This window comes from Grampus griseus (genome assembly GCF_964374135.1).
Source record: "Grampus griseus genome assembly, chromosome: 6".
Lineage (NCBI taxonomy): Eukaryota > Metazoa > Chordata > Mammalia > Artiodactyla > Delphinidae > Grampus > Grampus griseus.
Window position 1 is genome coordinate 13,428,188 of NC_139000.1, and position 24,708 is coordinate 13,452,895.

The following is a 24,708-nucleotide window of genomic DNA, read 5'->3' on the forward strand; positions in this document are numbered from 1 at the left end:
GATAAGACAATGGTACCTAACTCACAGAATTATAAAAATAATCCCTGCACTGTCTCCTTAACAAGAGTATTTTGAGGCTCAAATGAAATGAAAGATGGGAAAATGCTAAGAGGTCAACTTTTAGCTACCATGGAACCATGCAAAACCAGGACTGCCTATATTTAATTACCATAGAGAATACTAGCTTATGTCTGAATTTGATGTTTTGTCAAAGAACCAAAGACATTAGAAGAAGTCCCATTTTAAAAAAAACTTAGATTTTAATTTTTTGCTTCAACAAATCCAAAAATTTTTTAAATATTCTTGCTACTTTGAATAACTTACCGATGATATCTTGTTGCCTTTCAGATTGAGGACTCGCAAACATTTTAACTTCTTCCCTAACCATACTGGAATATGTTCAATTTCATTTCCCGCAAGGTTTAGCTTTTGCAGATTATGCATATTTTCTATACCTTCGATTTTGCTGGAAACCAAAGGGTAAAATCAAACTTAGTAATAAGTACAATGATAGTGCCCCTCCATTGTATTTTAAGAATAAACAGGCTTGGTTTTATGTGGAGTTACTTTCCATAATTATAATTTATAAATGAGAATTTAAAAAGAGTGGCTAAAAACAAATTTACCAGAACAGCTCTAGTAAACTCTTCATTACTGTCTGTGCCCAGGAATCCTACCTATCTTACTATCAGACTTTAAGATCCCACAACACAGAAGAGTCTGTCTGTAGCATTCTCACTAACCACTGTGAAGACTACTAGTGGACAGCAAGGGGAGAGCTAGAAAGTTCAACAGCACACACTGTGCTATGTGCTACAGCCCTGCATAAGAACAAGATGTCCTTAACTATTACCTTAAATCATCAACAAAAGATTAGCTATGCCAGCAGGATATGGCTGCTACTTTGAGCTGGTGGACCCCCAGAATGATACTGTATTTATGAACAAAAATATTTTAATCAGAATATTTAAATTAATAAAACATTATCACCCATATTCAGGAATTTTCATTGATGAAATACTTTCCCAAGTTGATTCCAATTTAATTCCTTGGTCAATTCTCTATACTGGGCAAATATTTCCAAGCTTCTTTATTTTCAGTTTTATTTTGCTGAAATTATTTTCATCAGGATCAATTTTTTTATACACACTTTACATTAAGGATTTGATTCATTAATCACTTTTTTTCCCATTTCATTTTTGCCATATTAGAGGTTCTGCTACTGTTAGTTGTTTTGTTCTCTGGCCATTATATATACCAAGTCTTATGTGGAGGGAAAATACATAGATATAAAGATATTCAAGATTTGATAATTGTATCATTTTGCCTATAACAAGTTTTCTATGTGCATTTTTAGCAACTGTCAGTTTTATTATGTTTATTTCTCAGAGTAATATATATTATGAAGTGGAAACAAGATAGTGTGTATTTATTACAGCAATGAGCAAAGAACATTAGGATAAATACATAGGCTCAAAACAGGTTGAAATATCTTTAGGATCAAAATGACAGGGTTAAAACATTCTGCTTCATGCCACCTTTTTTAATGAAATAAGGCAGTTAATCAGACTACATCTGGGAAAACTTCCTGTCAAAAATGGAATTAAGATAAAATTTGGTACTCAAAAAATGTATCTCCTTCTTTGTTAATGACAGACGTTATTCTGTACTTTAGTAATGCCAAAATATGGCAGCTATCATATGTGAAGGGCTAGACTACAAATGAATAAGAATCAAAGTGCCTGATCTTTCAAAGGATTCTTTCAGTAACACAGCAGCATTAATCTACCTCTTTAACAAAGATGACGACCCTGCAGTGCCACCCAAAGAAGTATTTACTTACCAGATTTTGTTATATGATAAGTTGAGCTCACGTAATTTCAACAGCTTGTCTACCTTCTCAATCTTCCCTATTAGATTATGGCTGAGATTCAGTATTTCAAGTTTAACACATTTTTCCAAATTTTCGATATACTAATTGGAAACAAATGAATAAATACTTTATATAACAGATGCCTCGACATAAGCACGACATATAAGCATGTGCTGATCAGTCACCGGAGACTAAGCCTTTACTGCTTCCCCGGAAAATCCTCTGGTGTGGCTCTCCTCGGCCAGGAGTGGCCACTCTCTCCAGGTCGCCAAACTCTCCTTGCCCCTCAGCGGACAACACTTCCTACGCCCTAAGAAACTGAAGACTATCCAATGAGAATTTCCCCATCAATCCTTTTCTCCACCTCGTCTTTTCTATGCCTCTCCCTTTCTCCCCTCTTCAAAGTTCAACTAGGTACTTACGCTCTTGCATAACCTTACCCATCTCTTCTCCTTGTGTTCCTGTATCTCCAATCTCTTTCTCTCTCCTGGATCTTCCCCTCAAGTTTAAAAACAGTCACTTTTCAACAGATATTCATTTCCCACTCACTACATGTCAGATGTGGCGCCGGGCAATGGCGGTATACTGGTGAACCAGACTATTTCCCTGCTGCAGGAGCCTATGTTCAACATGCTCAGTCTCCTCTATATAATACAAATCACCTCACTCCCAACTTGCTTCCTACCAAGCTTTCATTTTATCACTCTTATTTGCCACCATGTTCTCATAAAAGTTGTGAATATTTGCTCACTCTGAGGCCTTCCATTCACTATTATTCTATTGGCAAGGCAATATATCTTCCACCCTTACTATGTATTCGAAAAGTTCTCTCCAAGATCACCATTCATTCATCCATTGCAACAAATATTTATCAAACATGGATTGATTATGTGTCAGGAGCTGTTCTAGGTACTGGAAATATGGAAAAACAGTGGTGAATAAGGAAAACAAGGTTCTTGATTTCATTCACAGGGGAAGCCAATAAACAAATAAAGAAACAAAATTTTTAGGCACTGAAGCATACTAACAAGAAAATAAAGGTAACGTGATGTGACAGAGTGCAAGGCACCAAGAGGGCAGATTTTGTCTGCTGTGTTCACTACTATAGTACTAGTGCCTGGCACATGGTAGGTGCTAAATAAATATCTATTGAGTGAAAGAATGAGAGGGAGTGACTGAGGAGAAGGTGGCTAACTGCAATTGGGTTAAGAGAAGGCTTCAGAGAGAGAGGAAGTGCATGGAGTTGAGACCCTAATAATAAGCCAGTTGTGTGAACATCTGGGGACAGAGAATACCAGGCAGAGAAAAAAATGCAAAGACCCTAAAAGAATGAACCTGGTTGGTTTAAGAAATAGAAGGAAGGGCTTTTTAAACTGCCAGATCAAATAACTTCTTCCAAGTTTTCATCCTATTTGCTGATTCGGTGACATTTTATAGCATATCCTTTCTGCCTGACGTTCTCTCAACTTTGGCCCCCGTTCATCATACTCTTGGATCTTCTATTCCAACAGCCCCTTCGGACTTTTTCACTGGGTCTGTCTCTCCCACGTGCTCACTCTCTTTCTCTGATTCCCTCTCACTATTTCTCCTCTTAATCCTAGGCATTCTTCACACTAAGCTCTAAATTCCCAGAGATCAGAAACTAAGCTTATTGACTTCTGTATCTATTCCCACAGCCTAACATAATGCCTGGCATATAATAACCACACAGTAAAGATTTACTAACTTGATATTTCATTTTCACACCCTTTAAACTCCAGGATGTCTCCTTTTTTCCTTTTTAATTACACAAGACATAAATATATTCTAATAAAAATTTCAAACAAAACATAAAAAGCTCTGTTCATCAGGTCTGCAGGCCCCCATAAAAAATCTCACTGCTCAAAAGTAACCATTGTTAAGAGGCTGGTGTATATACACATACATATACATATGTATACATATAGGCCTTTCTATTCATTTACATCTATATATACATAGATAGAAAAACAATTTTAAAAAATATATTTTGAGACCTTGCTATACAAAATATTTTAGAATTTGTTTGTTGCATTTAAATATACTGGAACATTTCCCCACATTAATACATAGAGTTCTGGGGTTTTTTGGGTTTTGTTCTTGTCTTTTAAGAAACTTGATAGTATTTCATGGTATATTGCACCATAATTTTTTTAAGCAATCCCCTATTGACAGACATTTGGTTATTTCCAATTTTTCCATCTTAAATAATGCTTAATAAACATGACTATTCAGACAATTTTGGATACGTGTGCAAATATTAATAGATATCAAGGAGTAGAACTGCTGTGTTGGTGAGTATAAACTCAGTAAGTATAAACTCGATTGCTGGATCAAACAAATACATTTGAAATTTTGATAAATACTATCAAACTGTTTTCCTAAAATGCTGTACTAATCTATACATCCACTAAGACCATATGAGAATACCCATTTCTCACACCTTTCTGAACACTGAAATAATCTTTTTAATTATTGTCCATCAGACATACAAGACGGAAAATGGCATCAAACTATTGTTCTATTTCACACCTCTTTGATACGAATGAAATTGAACATATTTTCATGTTAACATTAGCCATTTATAATATTTTTGTGAACAAACTGTTCATATCCTTTGCACATTTTCCATTTAGCTGTCTCTTTCTACTGAACTGTAGGTGCTCTATATATTATGTGGATATTGTTACATATGCTGGAAACACTATCTGCCAGCTTGTTGTTTTGCTTTAACTTTTTAAAAGATATCGTTCATTAAACACAACTTTTTAAGTTTTTTAAGTAAGCTAAATCTGTCAATATTTTTCTTTGTGGTATTAGGGTTGGTGTTTGCTTAGAAAGGCCTTCCCAACTCTAAGATTTAAAAATATATTCTCCTATATTCTTTCCTAATAATTTTATAGCACTTTTGTTGGTTGATTTTTGTTTCATTTTCATTAAGATTTTCAATCTTCTGGAATTAATTTTTGTGACTAATGTAGTAGGCATCTACGTTTATATTATTTCCAATTAAAAAATTAAGTTGTCTATTACAATGTGCTCATGTTGTATAGTTTATGAATAAAGTAGTGAACAGTCTAGAGCAGGGATCCGCAAACTTCTGTAAAAGGCCAAATAGTAAATATTTTTGGCTTTGTGAGACAGTCTCTTTGACAGCCGCTTACCTCTGCCATTGTAGTGCAAAAACAGCCACAGACAATATGTAAACAAAGGAGTGTAGCTCTGCTCCAATAAAACTTTATTAACAAAAATAGGCAGTAGGCCCAATGTGGCCTACAGGCTGTAGTTTGCGGACTCATTCTAGAGAGAATCAATAATGTGTAGAATAATAGGAGCTTACGAATTTGAAGATGTCACACTTCTGATGCAGAACTTTCACTAGAAACGATAAAAGATCTGCAACAAATTCGGTGACATTAGGGTGCTGTGAATCTAATATACTCTTTTAAAAAAAATTTTAAAGCACATAAAAATTAAAAACAATGTGTGTATTCAGAAATGTTGGTAACCTACCCTAAATTTCTTGCCACCATCTTTAGAAAGTGAAAGGTTCAGAGATTTTACCAAGGCCAAATTGTCCTGTTTAGTAAGTTTTTTAACCAGGGCCTCGGTAATATATCGAACTCCTTCATGTGAATCAGCTTCTGAAATTACACAAACAGATCATTATCAGTAGAGGAAGACATCAATACTTTGAAAAACAAATCGTCTTGATGTTATATAACAAAAAAATTTTTTAAAGCAATGCAAATGTAAAAACAGCTGGCTAGTTCTATTTGCAATGTTTTAATAATAATATTTTACTTTATGTAGCATTTCATAATAATGACAATAACAGTTATACTCTATAAATATTAATTGTGTGCAAGCTTTGTGCTGAATACTTTACATATAATCTGGGGACTTCCCTGCTGGCGCAGTGGTTAAGAATCTGCCTGCCAATGTAGGGAACACAGGTTTGAGCCCTGGTCTGGGAAGATCCCACATGCTGCAGAGCAACTAAGCCCGTGCACCACTACTGAGCCTGTGCTCTAGAGCCCGCGCACCACAGCTACTGAGCCCGCGTGCTGCAACTACTGAAGCCCGCGCGCCTAGAGCCCATGCTGTGCAACAAGAGAAGCCACCGCAATGAGAAGCCCGTGCACCGCAACGAAGAGTAGCCCCCGCTCCCCGCAACTAGAGAAAGCCTGCGCGCAGCAATGAAGACCCAACGCAGCCAAAAATAAAATTAATTAATTTAAAAATTTTAATTTGTACAACAAACTTTTGGGATAGAAATTACTGTTCCCCTTTATAAAAGAAATTATAATAATTTATTCAAGATCTTGCAGCTAGAAATGTGCAAATCTAGGACTTGAACCTAGGCAGATGAATCTAAAATTTATACTTTTAATTATATGCAGCACTGAGGTTTTTAGCAGTATTTTAATGTTAGCTATTTTTAAAAATATATATATTGGCATTATTTAGTTGTTTGTTTTTTAAAATTCTAATCTGAAGTTCAAAAACACTGGAATTCTTAAAAATCCTCTTGTGGTGCTCCAAGGACAAAGAATGACCCTCCTTCAAAAAGTTTCAGCGTTATACCCCCTACCGACTCTTTTTGCGGTACGCGGGCCTCTCACTGCCGTGGCCTCCCCCGTCGCGGAGCACAGCGGAGCACAGCGGAGCACAGGACTCGCGGAGCACAGGACGCGCAGACTCAGCGGCCACGGCTCATGGGCCCAGCCGCTCCGCGGCATGTGGGACCCTCCCGGACCGGGGCACGAACCCATGTCCCCTGCATCAGCAGGCGGACTCTCCACCACTGCGCCACCAGGGAAGCCCCCCTTACCGACGCTTAATCGCCTTCCCTACCATGTTGCCATGGTTACGAAATTCCTGAGCCCACCTGGGCACGCCCGCCTGGGCTACCGGGCCTGTCCCAAATAAGGAAAGGCATCTGCCCTTTCCCACTCCCACGCTATAGAAGGAAGGTATATGTGCCTCGACCAATCAGTAAATGAAATTTTCACCTCGGACCATTCCTTTGTTTTCTGGCTATAAAAGCTGATCAATAGCACATGTTTGGGCCCGACTCTCCCAGACTACTAGGAAGTCGGCCCGCTGTTCTGGCAGCAACCCTTCCCTCTAATAAATTCTATCTTCTTTACATTCTGCCTTGAGTCTGGAAATTCTTTTCCAACCCACGTTCAGATGACACCTCTTTTCCTATTTCTTTTTTATGGTAGGAAACTCAAATTTGTTGCTCTTTTAAATATAGAGGATCATAACACAGTTTATAGAGATAAAGTACTAACTTAATGGATAGCACACCCTATCTTAAGACCTTCCTGGATATTGCAGTCACAGCTTGTTAAAGCCATGTTAGTATAGCACAGGGAACTCTACTCAGTACTCTGTAATGGCCTATATGGGAAAAGAATCTAAAAAAGAGTGGATATATGTATATGAATAACTGATTCATTTTGCTGTACACATGAAACTAACACAACATTGTAAATCAACTATACTCCAATTTAAAAAAATATTTTTAAAAAAGCTATGTTAAATTCTGCAAAACCATCCAAAAAAAAGAGAAAATTGCCTCTTGGTTCTTTCTTTATGAATCAAAGATAATTAATCCTGGGTTCAGATCCAGGCTGTGGGCCAAAGTTTCCCGATGATTACTCATAATAAGTTAATATTACATTTATTTTGGTTCAAAATAAAATAATTTTTAAAATTTGGGCCATTCTAGGAAAGAACATATTCTAAAATATTAATCAAATTAGAAATAACAGGGCTTCCCTGGTGGCGCATTGGTTGTGAGTCCGCCTGCCAATGCAGGGGACATGGGTTCGTGCCCGGGTTCAGGAGGATCCCACATGCCGTGGAGCAACTGGGCCCGTGAGTCATGGCTGCTGAGCCTGCGCGTCCGGAGCCTGTGCTCCGCAATGGGAGAGGCCACAGCAGTGAGAGGCCCGCGTACCACAAAAAAAAAAAAAAAAAAAATTAGAAATAACAATGTACCAACGGGCAGCAAGGGTACAGACAACTCAAGGCTGATAATGTTTATTAATAAACACTGGTCAATATTCATGTCAACAGAGTTTGATGACTGTGATTTCATGACTTAGCAAAGAAATCACATAGTTTTCTTTCACACTTAATCACATTATAGATTCCCAGACTAACAGAATGCTTTTAAGAAAAAATAAAAACCTTGGTGGAAGAGGGAAGAGATATGGGAACATATGTATATGTATAACTGATTCACTTTTTTATAAAGCAGAAACTAACATAATGTATATAAATGTCAAACCACTATGTTGTACACCTGAAACCAATACTGTACTATACTTCAATTACAAAAAGAAAAATAAAAACTCTGCTATATACTAATTAAAAAAAAAAAAAAACCTTGGTGGAACATTTATATGTCCCTTATGTGGAAATTAGTCCATTCACAGATTGCTAATAAGCAAGATGCTAATAAGCAGACTGGAATAGCCCAGGGGTGGATAGCATTTTTATACTGAATTAAGGCACTCCATTCTGAAGTGAACAGATATGCCCTCCCCACAGCCAAGGATTATGGTAAATTTGGCATATGAGCTTTAAGGCACTCTCCCACCACAGGAAATAAAGCTTCCTCTTTCAGGAAACTCCCTTCTCCTACCGCTTTTAGACATCTTCACCCTCACCCAGAAGCCTCCATCCCCCCACTGTCCCTACACAATTTCTGTCAATAAAAAACAATGGTTCAAGTTAGTAGTTGGATATATGTTACATTTGGACCAAAAATGTAAGTTGAATATTTTCCATCTGTACTTAAGAGTATTTGGTGAAATTCTTAGATTAAAAGCAATACCTTGATGGTCTTGGTAGTCCAAAAGCATAGGGTTTTCACCTATAATCTCAACTTGCTCATACCACTGTCTTCCAGAATGAAAAGGTAGAGTCTCGGATCCACTTAAAGGTGAAAGTGACCTAGATCTCATATTGGACGTAACAGATGATGGACTAGGAGAGTGAGATGATGGTGGCGTCTTTGCTTTGGAAATTTTTTGCTGAGGACCTTTCTTCATTGCAAGAATAAAGCCAGGTATCCATCAAAACCTGTAAGAGTTTCCAGTATATTTAACAAGGTTAATTTTTAGAGCTATCAAAACTATTTATTTCTAGAATTTTCAAGACTACAGAAGTTATAGATGCTAGAACCCAAACTACTCCAAGCTGATGGGAGCAGACACTATTTCAGACATTGCTGATTACTTTACCAGAGGGAAGAGACCTCTAGAGGGTCTGTACTGACACATACTCCAGCCAGAAGCCTTACCTGTCATGACGGTTCTCAATTTATTGGACCAAACTTGTCACAATGTCTCTTCTACCCATAAGGGGTCCTAGATTGAAGGAAGGTGGAAATACTTGGCAACCAGCAGTATTTCATACTGATGAGCAGTCTCTCCTTCCTGAAACAGTTTCTTCCTTTGGCTTCTGGGACGCCATCCTCTCCTATCCTTCCGTCTCCCTGGCCACTCCTTGGCCTCCTTTGCTGGCCAAGGCTCTCCTATTCAATCTTTAAATGTCAGAGCTCCTCAAGTCTCTTCTGGTCTTTCTAATCTTAATTTAGACAATCTAATGAACACCCATGGTTCCCAACGCCACCTGTATACTAATATTTATATTTTCAATCCAACCTTTCTCCGAGTTCCAGACTCCTATTCCCAACTGCTACCTGACATCTCATTGGCATCCTGAATCAACATGTCCAAATTGAATTTATCATTTCTCTCATTCCTCCCTCATTTTCCTCCCACCCTGTTCCTCCTCCAGTGTTCCCTAACTATGAACAATGCTCTTGGGAATAAGACAGAAACCTGGGAGTCATTCTTGATGCTTCCCTTTCCCTTTTCCCCATAACCAAACGATCACCAAGTTTTGTCAATTCTACCTCCTAAATATCTCTCAAAATAGTCCATTCTTTCCATCTCCACTGTCGTCTACTCTAATCCACGCCCTCATCAAACTACTAATAATAGCTTCTAACTGATCTGTCTACAAGCTCTCTTGCCTTCCTCCTCCGTCACTACATTGCAGCCAGACTGATCTATTTTAAAAGTTAATCTGTCTGTAATAAATGAAATATTTACCATGACCTATGAGGTCCCCCATAATACAGCCTTGTCTCTAGCCTCACATCTGTCACTGGTTCCCTCAACTCTGTGGCTCCAGCCACACGGACCTCTACATCTAATTTCTTCTGCTATAAATGCTTGCCCTCAGTCTTGTCTTTTCGTTTTTTAAAACTCTTCAGAAATTCTCTCCATATAATCTGGATATTAATCCTAATCAGATATATGATTTGCAAAAATTTTCTCCCATTCTGTGGTTTCCTTTTTACTCTGTGATATTGTCTTTTGATGCTCATTTAAAACTTTTTAAGAAGTCCTATTTGTCTATGTTTTCTTTTGTTGCCTGTGCCTTTGGTGTCATATCCAGGAAATCACTGCCAAATCCAATGCCATGAAGCTGTTGCCCTATGCTTTCTTCTAAGAGATTTATAATTGTAGCTCTTACATTTAGGTCTTTGATCCATTTTGAGTTAATTTTTGTATATGGTGTTAGGTAAAGGTCCAAATTCATTCTTTTGCATGTGGATATCCAGTTTTCCCAGCATGATTTTTGAAGACTTCCCTTTCCCCATTGAATGATCTTGGTACCCTTGTCAAAAATCATTTGACCAAATTCCTTTACTTTTTATGTAAGAAAATTAAGGCCCAGAATGGTAAATGACTTGGTCAGACACAATGCTAGCTGGCATTAGTTCTCCTCTCAAATTAATCTGTAAGTCAAATCACATAATTAATCCAGTAGAATATAAGTTCCATGAAAGTAGGGATATTGTTCACTGATGTATTCCAGGCCTAGAACAGAGCCTAAAAGATAGTAGATAATTACTACTTATGGAATGAATTATTCATAAAGAACCTGCAACCAATAAAATGCTATTTAGTACTTCAGCCATAGGATATCTTCATGAGTAGTATTAGTTCTCAATACCAAGAGCCCTAACTTACAAGTTAGGTTTATGAAAAAAAGATTTTCATGTTATACAATTGCTCTTATAATTACATTGCATAAACTATAAATCTGACAAACTTTTAGACCAAAAAATCTTATAAGAAGCATAGGTCTTGAACAAGGCTGCATTAACAATGATTCTACTTTTGCTCAATATCCACAATCTCCCCTACTCTCACTACTTAAAATGTGAAGATAAAACACAAATTCTTTTTTAGAAAAGTAGTTTGCAATCCAAAGTTTTTGGATAGCTCCAATCTTAATGCCAGGGACTCCCCTGGTGGTCCAGTGGTTAAGACTCCGTGCTTCCACTGCAGGGGCCGCAGGTTTGATCTCTGATTGGGAAACTAAGATCTCACATGTTGTGTACAGCATGGCCAAAAAAAAAGAAATAATAATAATAAATCGTAGCTTTAAAAAAAAAAACTTATTTTATTTTATTTTTTTTGGCTGTGCCGCGCAGCGTGGCAGCGTGTGGATCTTAGTTCCCCAACCAGGGATCGAACCCGCGCCCACTGCATTGGAAGCATGGAGTCTTAACCACTGGACCACCACGAAAGTCTAAAAAAAAATCTTAATGCCATATAAGTTGGTATTAGAAAGAGATATTATAGTGATTTGATGTGTGAACATCTTCATGTATAATAAATACACCTTCACAGGTATGTACATGGGTATTATTATACAGGCTGGGATTTTAAAGAAACTTATTTTTTAAATGCTTAGAACACATACAATATATGTAAAGGAGAGCTGCCATTAATATATCGAATCAATTAACCAACATTTAACAGATGTTAATACCTTTCAATGACTAGTCATTCTAGGAATGCTGATCTTGCCCAAAACATTTCTGGAATTCCTCTTTGGGTCCTGCTTTCAGAATTAATTTATAAGTCTCACAAGAAAACTAGATCTATCACTTCAACTACATTTTGTTTTTATTTTCCCAGTTTGATTATTAACTTTACCATGTGCCAAATATTGTGATAAGCTCTTGTATGTATCATCACATTAGAAGGATTAAACACAACTCTATGAAATAGGTGTTATTATCTCCCATTTTAAAGATTAAGAGGTTAAATAATTTGTTCAAAGTCCCATAACTAATTGGTTAAGCCAAGATTTGAATCCTGATCTGATTCCAAAGCCCATGACTTCATTACCATGTCATACTGCTGACTGAGTTTTCTGGAGGCCAGATCATGTTTGATTCACTTTGTAGGGCCTAGGATAGTGCCTTAGACAAAACAGATCATAAACAAGTGCCACTAAACAACCTTGATTAATGGACGACATACACTATAAAAACTATCCTGAAGGAAAAACAGAAAATTTAATATAGTAATAGCATCACGGAACTCATGATCTAGCTTCTTAAGGTGACTAGTTTGAAGGTAACAAAAACCTGCGAAATTTTTACAAAGTGACTATTATTTCACAGGTATACAGTACAACATGGCCAACTACCTTGTTCCAATAGTCTAGGTCACTTTAAACTGCAAATCTATGTCTTTACTTTCTCTTTCATTTTTTCATGTCATATCATCCACATGGGTCAGAAAATCTTTCCCCCAATTCACATAACTGCTATTTATGCCATAGCCACATGGTTTTAGGTCTTAATTTCAGAAGCGTGGTAAACAATTTTTGTCTCACCATTCTGCCAAGGCAAAAAGTCTCTTAGTAATACTCCTCATTCCGTGTTAAGTTGCACTGGTGCTCTCTTTCTAAATAATAATATACTCAAGCTTGAGAAGAGCTAAGAGGCATGTGCTTTAATAGTATAATTTTATTCATTCCTGAATTAAATATAGTTTTCATAAAGGCAAGAGATTTAAAAGATAAAAGAGGAGAGGCACAGGGCCCAGTTCCCACTTGTATATGTCTTTCTCTATCCCATAGCATGATAGAAAATTATAAAATTAGAATGATAGTATGCTACATGTTACAGAGATATGGCTTATATATTTTTCTAGTTTCTTGGTTTAAAAAATGCACATCCTATATTTTTATGCAATGCAATTATTTTGTATCCTGCACCTTAGTCTTATCTCTAAATTCTTAAAATATTGAACCATGCTGAATGCCTCTCAGAACATCCTAATAACCAAGACTCTTTGGGCCTCACTAGAATATCATGCAGTCCTTTGTTACCTCACCTGATTAGAAAAACTCTGCCTTACTCATTTATAGAGTTAAAGAAATATATTAGAATGGATTCCAGAAATTGAAATCAACTCTTTCCTTTAATGAATTGTAACCTGAAAGATTAAATGATGGTTCCAAAGTCACAGTGCATTGCCAGACCCCCCTCCCTTGGTTGCCATAGCTCCTGTAAAGCCTGGACGTAGGATCTCATAGAACAGCTAACTCAGTGAAATGAGGTTAGGGATTTACTGTGCTTGAGAAAGGCTGGCATTATTTCAGAGACTATCACCTGGGGGTAGTAACACCTTAAACCACAATTTAAAGAGACAGATATGGCTGTTGTTTGACCTAGGCTGTAGTTTGCAATAATATAAACAAAGACTAAGCAATAGAAAAGAGAAGATAGAGCTGAGACATAGGGCTAGAGTGTGTGAAGGGCAGGATAAAGAGAAAACAAAACAAGCAAAACAAGTCCAGAGCTGGAGACACACTTTGAAGGCCCAGAAGGTAGTCTGCTGAGTAAGGAAAGCTGTTGGATGATGTTATCATCAGAATCATATGACCGGGCATCCAGTCATTCTCAGACTCAGATACTTGCCTTGATCTAACAATCCCCTCCGTCACAGCTTAGTAGAGACCACACCTCCACCTCTATCCAGCCTTTCCTAACATTCCTAACTTTCCACCTTCTTCTCTGATCTTTTCCAATGAGGCAGACCTCAATAATCCTCAAACCTTCCTTCTCTCTTTCCAGCCACTCCAATATGCAAATATCCATCCCCATTTCTTGACCTCCGTATCTTCTCCACTGCATCCCTTAGCCCTTTAATCACATCTCAGTACTTTCCCTACAATTCGACTTCATCCCATACCCTCACCCATTTAAACACTATTACTCTCTAACTAGTCCTTTCAAATATCCTGACTCCTATTCCTCTCCAATGGCAATTCTCCATCCTGTGCTCGTCAACCTCTGCCTCCCGTCCTTCATCCTATCCTGATTGCCAAGTTCTCCCACAAATTCTGTTCCAATTCCCTAACACTGTATTAGTTTCCTCCATTTCTCTATAGTTGTTTCCAGTACCCTGACTCAACACTTCTATATCCATCTTGATTTCCCAAACTGCTCATCACAGCAAATATTCTAACATCCTAATCCATTCCAATACTCTGACTTCTAATTAACCCCTCTTCAAACAAAATAATCAAACTTCCACCCATTCCTCTTCATCTCAACCCAACTGCCTATCTACTTGCCTTTCCCTTCCAACACCCTGACATCTGTGTCCTTCTGCATCCTATTAACATCCTGAACTCTCCTCTCACATCTCTCTCCATTCTACTCAGGTACCCAAAAAACCAAGCTCCCCATCCCTTTCCAGTATTTTATTTATTCAGCCATCCAATTTTATTTGGCAACTTTTATGCACCAAGAACTGTGTTAGGCTCTAAGAATACAGGGCTGAGAAGGCAGGGTTTCTACACTCAAAACGCACAACAGGATTAGGTCTCTGCACCAAATAGCATCCTTTACAACACCTTACAATTAGAATTAAATGATTATTTGTGAAACGACTTGTTTCTCCTTCTAGAGTTTATGCTACAAGACAGTAGGGACTCTATTTGTTTATTGTTTGGTGCACAATAAATATTTGTTGAATGAGTGAAGAAAGGACTGTGCTAAGCACTCTAAAGACATTACCAAATTTAAGTTCTTGCAAATGGTGTGTAAGGTCAAAATTATTAACCTCATTGATAAGCGACAGGGTATCATTAAGAATTAAGAGCTTGGATTCTGGAACTAAGCAACCTGAGTTCAAATGTTAATTTTCCACTTTCTGTGTGACATAAGGCAAATTATTTAACCTCTCTGATCCACAGTTTCATCACTTTTGAAATGGGGATGAAAACCTCACACAAGTTATTTTAAATTCTAAATCAGTTAACGCAAAGGACTAAAGGACTCAGAACTGAATCTGGCACACAGCGTACACTCGAAAGTAATCAGCGATTATTTTTTACAAACAAGAAAACATTTGCTCGGGAAGGTTAAGGACCACGCCCAAATCGCAGAGCCGGTAACACAGGTGGCCGAATCAAGAGGTGAAGCCAAGTTTTGACTTCAAAATGCACCTGTCCCTTAACGGTTATACAACAAAGTATTTGCTCTTCCCCTCCTTCAAATATTTCTTCCCAATATCCTAACTCTCATTATTCTCCATGTACCGTATTCCGCCCGATCCCAGGACGCCCGTCAGGATACCCAAACCATCCTGTACCCGTCATTCCCCGCATACACCTGGCACACCTCCTCCCTCCTCCGCTCGGTGGCGGGACCCCATCTTCCTCCACGCCGCACCCCACCCCTGACCTCCTCATTTCCCATCCAAACCTCCCTCCATCCTCCTCCTCCCCACGCCCGTTCCGGGCCCTCCCCTCCTTCCCATCCAATCCCAATTCCCCGGCACACGCCCCCGCCCCGAATCCATCCCACGCTCGGTTCAGGCCTTCCCGCTTTCGCCCCTCACCCCACCGCTCCGTCTGGATGCCGGAGAACGGCCTCCACCAGGGCCACTCACCACGGAGGAGCCGGGCCGAGCGAGCTCGCGGGCCGACGCCGGGCGCAGAGGCGCTGGTCGCTCCCTTCAGGCGCTCAGCGGTGCGGCGGCCATTTTGTTGTGTTGTGCCGGTTGCCGAGGGGCAGTGCGTGCGGCGTGGGCGGGGCCTGCTGCGGTCGAGCCCCTCCCCGGAGCATGGGGGCGGGGCCGGGCTTCCCGCCGCCTAGGACGCTAGGGCCGCGGGCGCGCAAAGGCGCGCGGGAGTCGGCGGGAGGGGAGGTTCCCTGTAGCAGCTGGCTAGAGGCCTAGCGCTTTTCTCTGAAGCGGAGCGGCCGACTCACGACCAGGCTTCGACTCGCTCCGTGGGGGCTGGGCCTGAGGACGACCTAAGGGACCGATGTGGCGCTGTCGCCAAGCTCCTGAACTTCCAATGCCGGCCGTCTGGGCTTGAACTAGTGTGCCTTGCCCCACGCTCCTTCTAGAGGCCCATTTCTGAGGCGAGTTCTCTGCTTCAGGGGCCAGACGTGGATAAACCGCTCAGGGAACGCAGCTTGGGCTGCAGCTGCACCCGAGGTTAAGGGAGTGAGAGCAGCCTGGGAGTCCTGGCAGAGACTAGTGCTCTGGTTGTGAGAGGGAAGCCAAAGCCAGAAGCGGTTGAAGAAACTTCGGTTGGCGCTTGCCTGGAAGGGCTGCATTTCACCACGTATATTCAACAGATAGTTTAAGAGAATTTAGAACATACTGTGCTGGATGCCAGGGAAATACAGTGAATTCTTTTAGAAAACGTTGTCGCCGAGGACACCATTCCTCCACTCCAGCCTCCCATTTCCAAGTTGGTACCCTGGACAGTGTCACCATCAGAGGCTGCACCATCTCCAGAAATCGCCAATGCAGGCACCACCTCTCCCTTACCGTAGTTCTCCAATCTTAACAGCGTGCTTGCTCGGAAGACCCCCGTCCTAGCACAATTCACTTCATTGTGACTTCCAATCCCTTGTTCTTACCGTTTTCTCACAGTTCATGGCCCATCTGTGTAACACTATTTTAGGAATTTCCTTTGTCTGTGCCTCAGTTTCCTCATCTGTGAAATGGGATAATCCTACCTACTTCCCACAGTTATCCTGGTAGTTATAAATGTTAATGTATGTGAAAGAACTTAGAACAGTCCTAAGTTCTCTAACATGCCCTATAATATGTTCTCAATATGTTTTAGTTATTTTAGCATTAGGCAAAGGTTTCCCGGAAGAAGTGACGCCTCATCCTAAGTCCTGGAAGAAGCAAATAACTTAGTTCAAGGAGTATGGGAGTGGGGAAGAATTTGCTTGGCAAAGGGAACAACTTCTGCAAACCCCAGGAGGAGGGGAAAAAAGAGCTTGGTAATGAGCTGGAGTTTAAGCAGATCAGGATACAGCCAAAAATCTGGAGTGTAGAAGCTAAAGCAGGAAGAGGGACCTTATGAACCATATTAGGCACTTGTAATTTTTCCTGAAGGCAGAGATGGATTCAGGAATAGGAAGTTCAGGTGGCTACCAACAGGGGGCGCCATTCACACTCACATTTATGTGAATGATGCTCCCCTCTCCCCCACTATTTATGCAACACGGAAGGAGGCCCTTGGAGTTGTAGAAAAGTCAAAATTCATTAAAAGCTCCACGTTTTAAATTGAAAGGAAGATGTATCCTTTTTAAAAAAAATCTAAGTTCAGATGATATTTATTAGTTTGGAATGTGTACATTGCTGAATTTCAGTTCTATTATTTTTTGTCTTTTTGTTTTGACACTCGTTTCTTTTTCTCTTTTCCAACAGAGAATTGGACTTATGGTGTCACCTCACTGCTATGTCCCTCAAAGTCTGTAATGATATTTAGGTGGAATCCATTATCGAATCATGGTATGCTGGTGTAGTTCATTATCAATCTGATAAGTAGCTGGTAAAAATATACACAAAATCCAGAGGATGGTGCAAAACACTTATTTATCCCTTGGGTAGTCTCTCACTCCCTATCCAGTTAACCTTGGGTGGGTACTTGCCAGTTCCTTATTGGCCAGTTCTCCTCCTTCAACCAGACCCTCTGCTGGTGTCTAGCATGATGAAGGCCTTGGATAGACCTCAGGCCTTAGACCAGTCAGAGGTGAAACCTTTCTCTAGCTAATTTGTATATTAACTGCCTCTCTTAGCATGCTAAAAGAACCTCTCTCCCCAAAGCAGGAGTGAGAATAGGAAATGAGTGAGGGCAACTCTTTGATTCCACACTAATTTGTATTTATCTGATAATATGAAGTTGTTACTCTTCTGAGTTGCATTTACAATACAAATACTAACCATAGCAGAGTGACTCAGCTATCCCTCAGTTCTTTTCTCCAAATGATAGAAAGCTATTCTGTTTGTTGTCACTTGCCTCATGTTTCACAATCCAGTTTAATAATTTTGCAGATTTGCTTCAGAGGAGAATCAGACTAAGGTTGTCAGGCAGCTTTCTGACAGGAGATATGTCTTATATTTCATATAGCACCCAGTAGAAATCCTTCAACCTGCAGTTTCATAATCATATCATTTAATATTAATGGAATTTCCTCTTATTTAATTTACCAGAATAACTTGGAAAATAACAAGATTGTACAAAGCTAGAATTTAGCAATCAGAGACAGGGCCAGTAAGACCTTGAGTAATTCATGAACTAAAAAGCTAAGATCACGTGAATCCCCAGGAATAATAGCCAGTGTCACAAACCAAAGGACTGATAATCCATATAAAACTTTCCCAGATTCTTTTCAACAGATTTATGGACTGTAAGAACTAGAGAGAATCTCTGGTTCTGTTATATCACCTAGCTAAACTCCTTCAATTTACAGTTTGCATTATTTTTCAGTCCTAAAAGATAAAGTTATTTTCTTCCATAGAAATGGTCAGGCTCTAGTGTTTAGTCATTGGTTGAGGGCTTCTTGGAAAGAGCGTGGCCTCAGCTTGAAAGCTAAGGTAGGGCTTGAAGGCATTAACAGCTGGAGGCTGTCAGCTAATATCCCCCTTGCAACTGATGGCAAGTTCTTTAATCAAGGGAAATTGGAGCAGCCCATCTCCATGGTTGTCACACTGCTTTGACCACCAAAGACACCATACTGTTGCTGAAGTGCACGGAGGTATGTGCCGAGGGTGTAAGTGCCTGATGGCCAGGGCAATTTTGTTGTACTGAGGGAGGAGTCTCCTAAACCAGGAAGTCCTGGCCCTTGTCATTTTTTTTTTCCTTTTCCAGTTTTATGAGATATAATTGACTCTTGTCATTGTCAATGCTAATCACTACTGTAACCAATCAAAACCATGCTACTGAAGTCTTGTCTCCCAATACCTCATGGAGATTTGAGCATTTTTAAGCCAGGCTGTTGTTAGGGTTTCCTGGGACTCAAACATGAGTCTATTGAAACTGAGTCCAAGGAAAGTCAGAATGGCAGACAATGAACTATTATCGGAATCATCTTCCCAGCTCCATGTAGCTCAATTCAGGAGCCTGAATTCCTCTTAACTCTCTCTTATAATGATTTCTGAAGACCTCCCTAGTAATTAGGCCTTTGGTGGCTTTCACTTAGGGTGACACTTATGTTCCATCTGGTACCTTGAAAGGGTAAACAGAGAGACCAGACTGAATCTTAGGAGATGATCCCTTAGTATTCCTCTATAATCCTTTCCACTTGTAGAATATTGGAAATAATGCCTCTTCTTTCATTTGTGATTTTAGCAATTTGAGTCTTCTCTCTTTTCATAAAGAGCTTAACTAAAGCTTTGTTAATTTTGTTGATCTTTTCAAAGAACCAACTTTTGGTTAGGTTGATTTTCTCTGTTGTTTTTCTACTCTTTATTTCATTAATTTCCATTCTAATCCTTATTATTTATTTCCTTCGGCTTGCTTTGTACTTTGTTCTCACTGTCTTAAAGTGGAGATTAGGTTATTGATTTGAGAGCTTTATTCTTTTTTAATACAGGCATTTATAGCAAAAGATTTTCTGTTAAGTGCTGCTCTTGCTGTATCCCATATGTTTTGGTATGTTGTGTTTTCATTGTCATTCATCTAAAAGTATTTTCTGATTTCCCTGTGATTTCTTCTTTGACCCATTGGATATTTAGGAATGTGTGGTTTAATTTCCACAGATCTGGAAATTCCCCAAATTTCTTTTTGTCATTAATGTTTAATTTTGCTCCATTGTGATCAGAGAAATATGTGATTTCAATCCTTTTAAACTAACTGAGGCTTGTTTTATAGCCTAGCATATGATCTATCCTAGAGAATGTTTCATGTGCACTTGAGAAAAATGTGTATTCTGCTCTTGTTGGGTACAATGTTCTACAGATGTGTACTAGGTCTAGTTGATTTATGGTGTTGTTCTAGTCTTCTATTTCCTTGTTGATCTTCCACATAGTTGTTCTATCCATAATTAAAACTATTATTGTTGAATTTTCTGTTTCTCCCTTCAACTGTCTGTTTTTGCTTCACATATTTTGGGGCTCTGGTGGTAAGTATATGTATGTTTATAATTGTTATATCTTCCTGATGAGTTGACCCGTCTATTATTGTAAAAATCCCTCTTTATCTCTAGTAACATTTTTAATTTCAAAGTCTGTTTTGTCTAACATAGTATAGCCACTCCAGTTTTCTTGTAGTTGCTGTTTGCATGATGCATCTTTTCCCATCCTTTTACTTTCAACCTGTTTTTATCTTTGAACCAAAAGTGTATATCCTGTAGGTAGCATGTGGGACAATTCCATTAGTCCCAACAAAATGATGAAATCTAGCTTTGCAGTTATGAGACTCCTGCTTAACAAACACTATCAAAATCTAGTGCTTTTATGGTAGATCATTTTTTACAGTTGCTGTTGTGAATGAATGTTTGACATCTCAGACTTTCAACAATTTCTGCTTGCATTTTGCCTTAGAGAACAATTTTCTTAATTCTTTGCATAGCATGTACTACCTGTCTATTCTTTTCACGGAATGAAGAATAGTAGTATGTCATAAATAGATGGTAACATCCTCAGGGTCAGAGAAACAAGGTCAAAATGTCCTTGATTTCCCTTCTAGACTCCTTAGCATGGCATTCAAGGCCATATATAATCTGGCCCTCAACCTCCCTTTCAACAGCATCTTCCTTGGTCCACCTGATGATGCATTCATTTATTCATTCATTTAGCAAAAATTTGTTAACTGTCTAAGTGCCTTTTAGGTGATAAGTTCTGTGTGTATCCCCATTGTATATGTTAGACCCAGTACCCATCCTCATGGAACTGTAGTCAAGAGGGGAAAACAGACAAGTGAAGAGGCAATTAAACAACCCATCATCCCAACCACCAGCAATCCTGACTATGCCTAGAGACTTGTAGTTCAGGATGGGTTTGTGCATACAATTGAATGCAGACTTGAGGAAACTATGACAACAATAGTTTTATAGTTTCCTTGCCCATGTCTGGTCATTGATGGGTCTTTTTTTTTTTTTTTTTTTTTTGCCGTACACAGGCCTCTCACTGCTGTGGCCTCTCCCGTTGCGGAGCACAGGCTCCGGATACACAGGCTCAGCAGCCATGGCTCATGGCCCCAGCCGCTCTGTGGCATGTGGGATCCTCCCAGACCGGGGCACGAACCCGTGTCCCCTGCATTGGCAGGCGGACTCTCAACCACTGCGCCACCAGGGAAGCCCTGATGGGTCATTTTTAATCCCAGAGTTCCTGGGAATACTTTAGCATTTGGGAGTATGCCTTGGGATTTCAGATCTGCTCCAAAGTGGATCAGTATAGGCCTCATGGGCACAATTCAAACCAGACTCATTCCAGGGAAACCTCAGAACCATTTCCATATCTGAGACGTTCTACAGAGAGTCCAGGATGATAGTCCCCTCTCATGCTCCTTAAATTTAGAATGGCTTCCTAGAAGCAGAGCCTGAGACTGGGAGACTCTCTCATGCAAGTGGTTTATTGTAAGATTTTTCTTAAGAGAATTTTATAAGCAGTGAGGGAAGCAGGACAGGGCAGGAGAGAAGATAAGCAAAGATGTGGTTTCAACCAAGGTCTAGCCTCAACCTGATCCCATGAGGGGCTCTGTAGCATGAATGGTACCACAAGGTTGTCCCACATTGAGGCAAGGGAGCTAGTCTGTTGTACCCCCAGAATCAGTCAGTTATTGACTGTGGACCAATCCCAAGGAGAGGATATAACTTCCCAGGCATTTCTGGGCAAGCTGTCTCCTGGGGCTGAGGTGAGTTACCTGGAGAAGGGAGCAATTAGGAAACTTTAGCAGCCAACACTCACAGCATCTGTAGGATGGGCATAGCGGGCCCAGAAAAGAGGATCTGGTCTGGGCATCAGCCGCATCTACTACACCCGGAAAATGTTCAAGACCAGAGCAGCCTCCAAATATTTTGTGTCTGTGTCCAGCTTTGAACCATTTTCCTGGAGACTCCCATTTGGGTGTCTTTTCTGCTTTAGTCATCAAAATCAAGTTTCTCTGCTTTGAATCCCAAAATTATCTTTGGATGTTAAAAGGTTATCATTTAAATTTTTAAGTTTCCTTCTCAGTGATCCCACTATCTGACATTAATAATTAACCTGAAGACTTATTTAACCAAATTATTCAAGCTGAGTTCACAAAAAAAGTAGGGCAGTTTCAAGAAATGTTGTATCAATAGTTTAATCCTAACCCAGCCATGGACATTTTAAGCATAATGTGTATTTTTTTCTACTTGGGAAGAAGTTGGGGACAGGAGCAAATGTAAGTGAAGGATCCCATTTTCATTTGCAATGTATTTTGGTTGTAGTTTTATAGAAAGCAGAATTCAATCAATGCCACATGAAATTAACTTTCTAGTTCTGAAAACTCCAAGTGAATTTCCTCTTTTCTCTCTTGTCTAATGCCATTTCCGTTTTTTAATACGAGTACTTTGTGATCTATCATGACTTATATTCAAATACTCTGTATTTTCCCAGGCTGTTATCCCTGCCATGGGGAAGAGTAATTTACTGACTGGAATTTTGATTAAGAATTCAAAAAACAGGGCTTCCCTGGTGGCGCAGTGGTTGAGAGTCCGCCTGCCGATGCAGGGAACACGGGTTCGTGCCCCGGTCTGGGAAGATCCCACATGCCGCGGGGCGGCTGGGCCCGTGAGCCATGGCCGCTGAGCCTGCGCGTCCGGAGCCTGTGCTCCGCAACGGGAGAGGCCACAACAGTGAGAGGCCCACGTACGGCAAAAAAAAAAAAAAAAAAGAATTCAAAAAACAAAATTCAAAAGACTGCAGCATGATCCCTATTTGCACTTCTTATAGAGGACTCTATTAAACATTGCCCTGGCTGCAACTGATCAAAATCATTTCGAGCTGTCTCTTTGAAATTTCATCTTAGAATGCTTTTCAGGACACTATCCTGGCTTTATCATAGATAATAAATTTTTGAGGAATAAGACATGTATTGCTAAATGTAAGAAAAATTGCTAATTTGGACTAAGTGAAAAACATTAAAAATTATGTTGTATTAGAGAATCATTCTATAATTTCACTGTTTCAACAGATATGTTGTCTCAGCACCTGAAGTATTCTATGTTGGAGCCTCTGAAAATGTAGTAATCCAAGTTCATGGATACACAGAATCACTTCCAGTGACCATTGCTATTAAAAGTTATCCTGCCAAAAGTTTTACATATTCTTCTGATCAGATTAATTTATATCCAGAAAATAAATTCCAAAGCTTTTCAAACTTAACTGTACGTATTCATCTTACAGTTTCTTTTGTATGCCAATGTGTCTTTGTAAAACATATCTGTAGATGATACATTGATCCTTTTTACATACATGGATAAAATGTGATACATCACACTATTAAGTGAGTTCACTAGTTGGTGAGAGATAAGTGGCATGTTTATACATGTAAGTAAGTGGGAAATGTTTAGTAGAGAATCTGTTTCTGATTTGGGGACAACGTCAGGAAATGTAAATTTTTGAATGAAGCAGATAAAGGTTTTTAAGGTGAAAAGACTTGGTGACATGAGTTGAAAACTACATTAACCAACACATGCACCTGTTTCAGAATTAACATGATGAATACTAGAAAGAGACAATTTAGATACTTAAATTTTATTTATTAGGAGGAACAGAAATATTAATATATAGAGACAGACTGTTGATTTAAAAAATTCAGAGAAGTGAATGGAGAACATTTTGAACATTTGTTTTCCTAGACTATATTCAACATTCTAATCCCATGGTTTTCTAGAAAAATTAATTTTTTCCCTAAAGTGTGTATCTATCATAGGCTTTTGATATTTTCTGTTTGGACTTGAATCAAACAAATTTTCTTTCAAACAAATCTGTGAAAAATGTCAAGGAAAATTAGAGATGTGTCCACAAACTCTATTACTATAAAATATACTGACCATATGCAATAAATTTGAAGAGGGCTACACACTAATTATATAATGACCAATAGACATGAAAAACATTAGCAGAAGAAACGTTTTAACTTTTAGTGTAAGTCTAAATATAAATAAATATAAGAGATATTTTATACTACCATGTGATAAGTCATTTAGTCCATTCTCCACCTGACATCTGAATCACCCCCATTCTCCCACCCCTCTATTGCTGATAAGCTTTTGAGCTTTTTATCTTTCTTAATGACGTTTGGTTATTTTGTTTACTAAAACTTGAATTTTTCAATGATTGTCATTTTTAATAGACATATACTCTAGATCAACTTTTTAAAAGTAATTGTTTCAACCTAAATTTGATAGGAAACTAAAATACAGAGGTGTTCCTGGAAAAAACATATTTACTATTTTATTTTACAAAATTTCTTTTTTCTTTTTTTTTTTTCTTTTTGGCTGTGTTGGGTCTTTGTTGCTGCGCACGGGCTTTCTCTAGCTGCGGCGAGCAGGGGCTACTCTTCATTGTGGTGCGTGGGCTTCTCATTGCGGTGGCTTCTCTTTTGCAGAGCATGGGCTCAGTAGTTGTGGCTCGTGGGCTCTAGAGCACAGGCTCAGTAGTTGTGGTGCACAGGCTCAGTTGCTCCAT

The 24,708-nt window shown here is 39.2% G+C and overlaps 1 protein-coding gene across 1 annotated transcript in view; it reads right to left on the reverse strand.

Annotated features, from left to right (window-relative positions):
• The window catches only part of CNTRL (centriolin), an 84,529-nt gene extending 68,740 nt beyond the window's left edge, over positions 1-15,789 (reverse strand). The window contains exons 1-5 of the mRNA XM_082656611.1: positions 15,691-15,789; positions 8,745-8,992; positions 5,405-5,535; positions 1,844-1,974; positions 325-466 (exon numbers count right to left, since the gene is read on the reverse strand). Coding sequence (XP_082512737.1) covers positions 325-466; positions 1,844-1,974; positions 5,405-5,535; positions 8,745-8,961 — 621 coding nt within the window. The 5' untranslated portion in view covers positions 8,962-8,992; positions 15,691-15,789. The remainder of the gene's footprint in view (positions 1-324; positions 467-1,843; positions 1,975-5,404; positions 5,536-8,744; positions 8,993-15,690) is intronic.
• Positions 15,790-24,708: the final 8,919 nt, after the last annotated feature.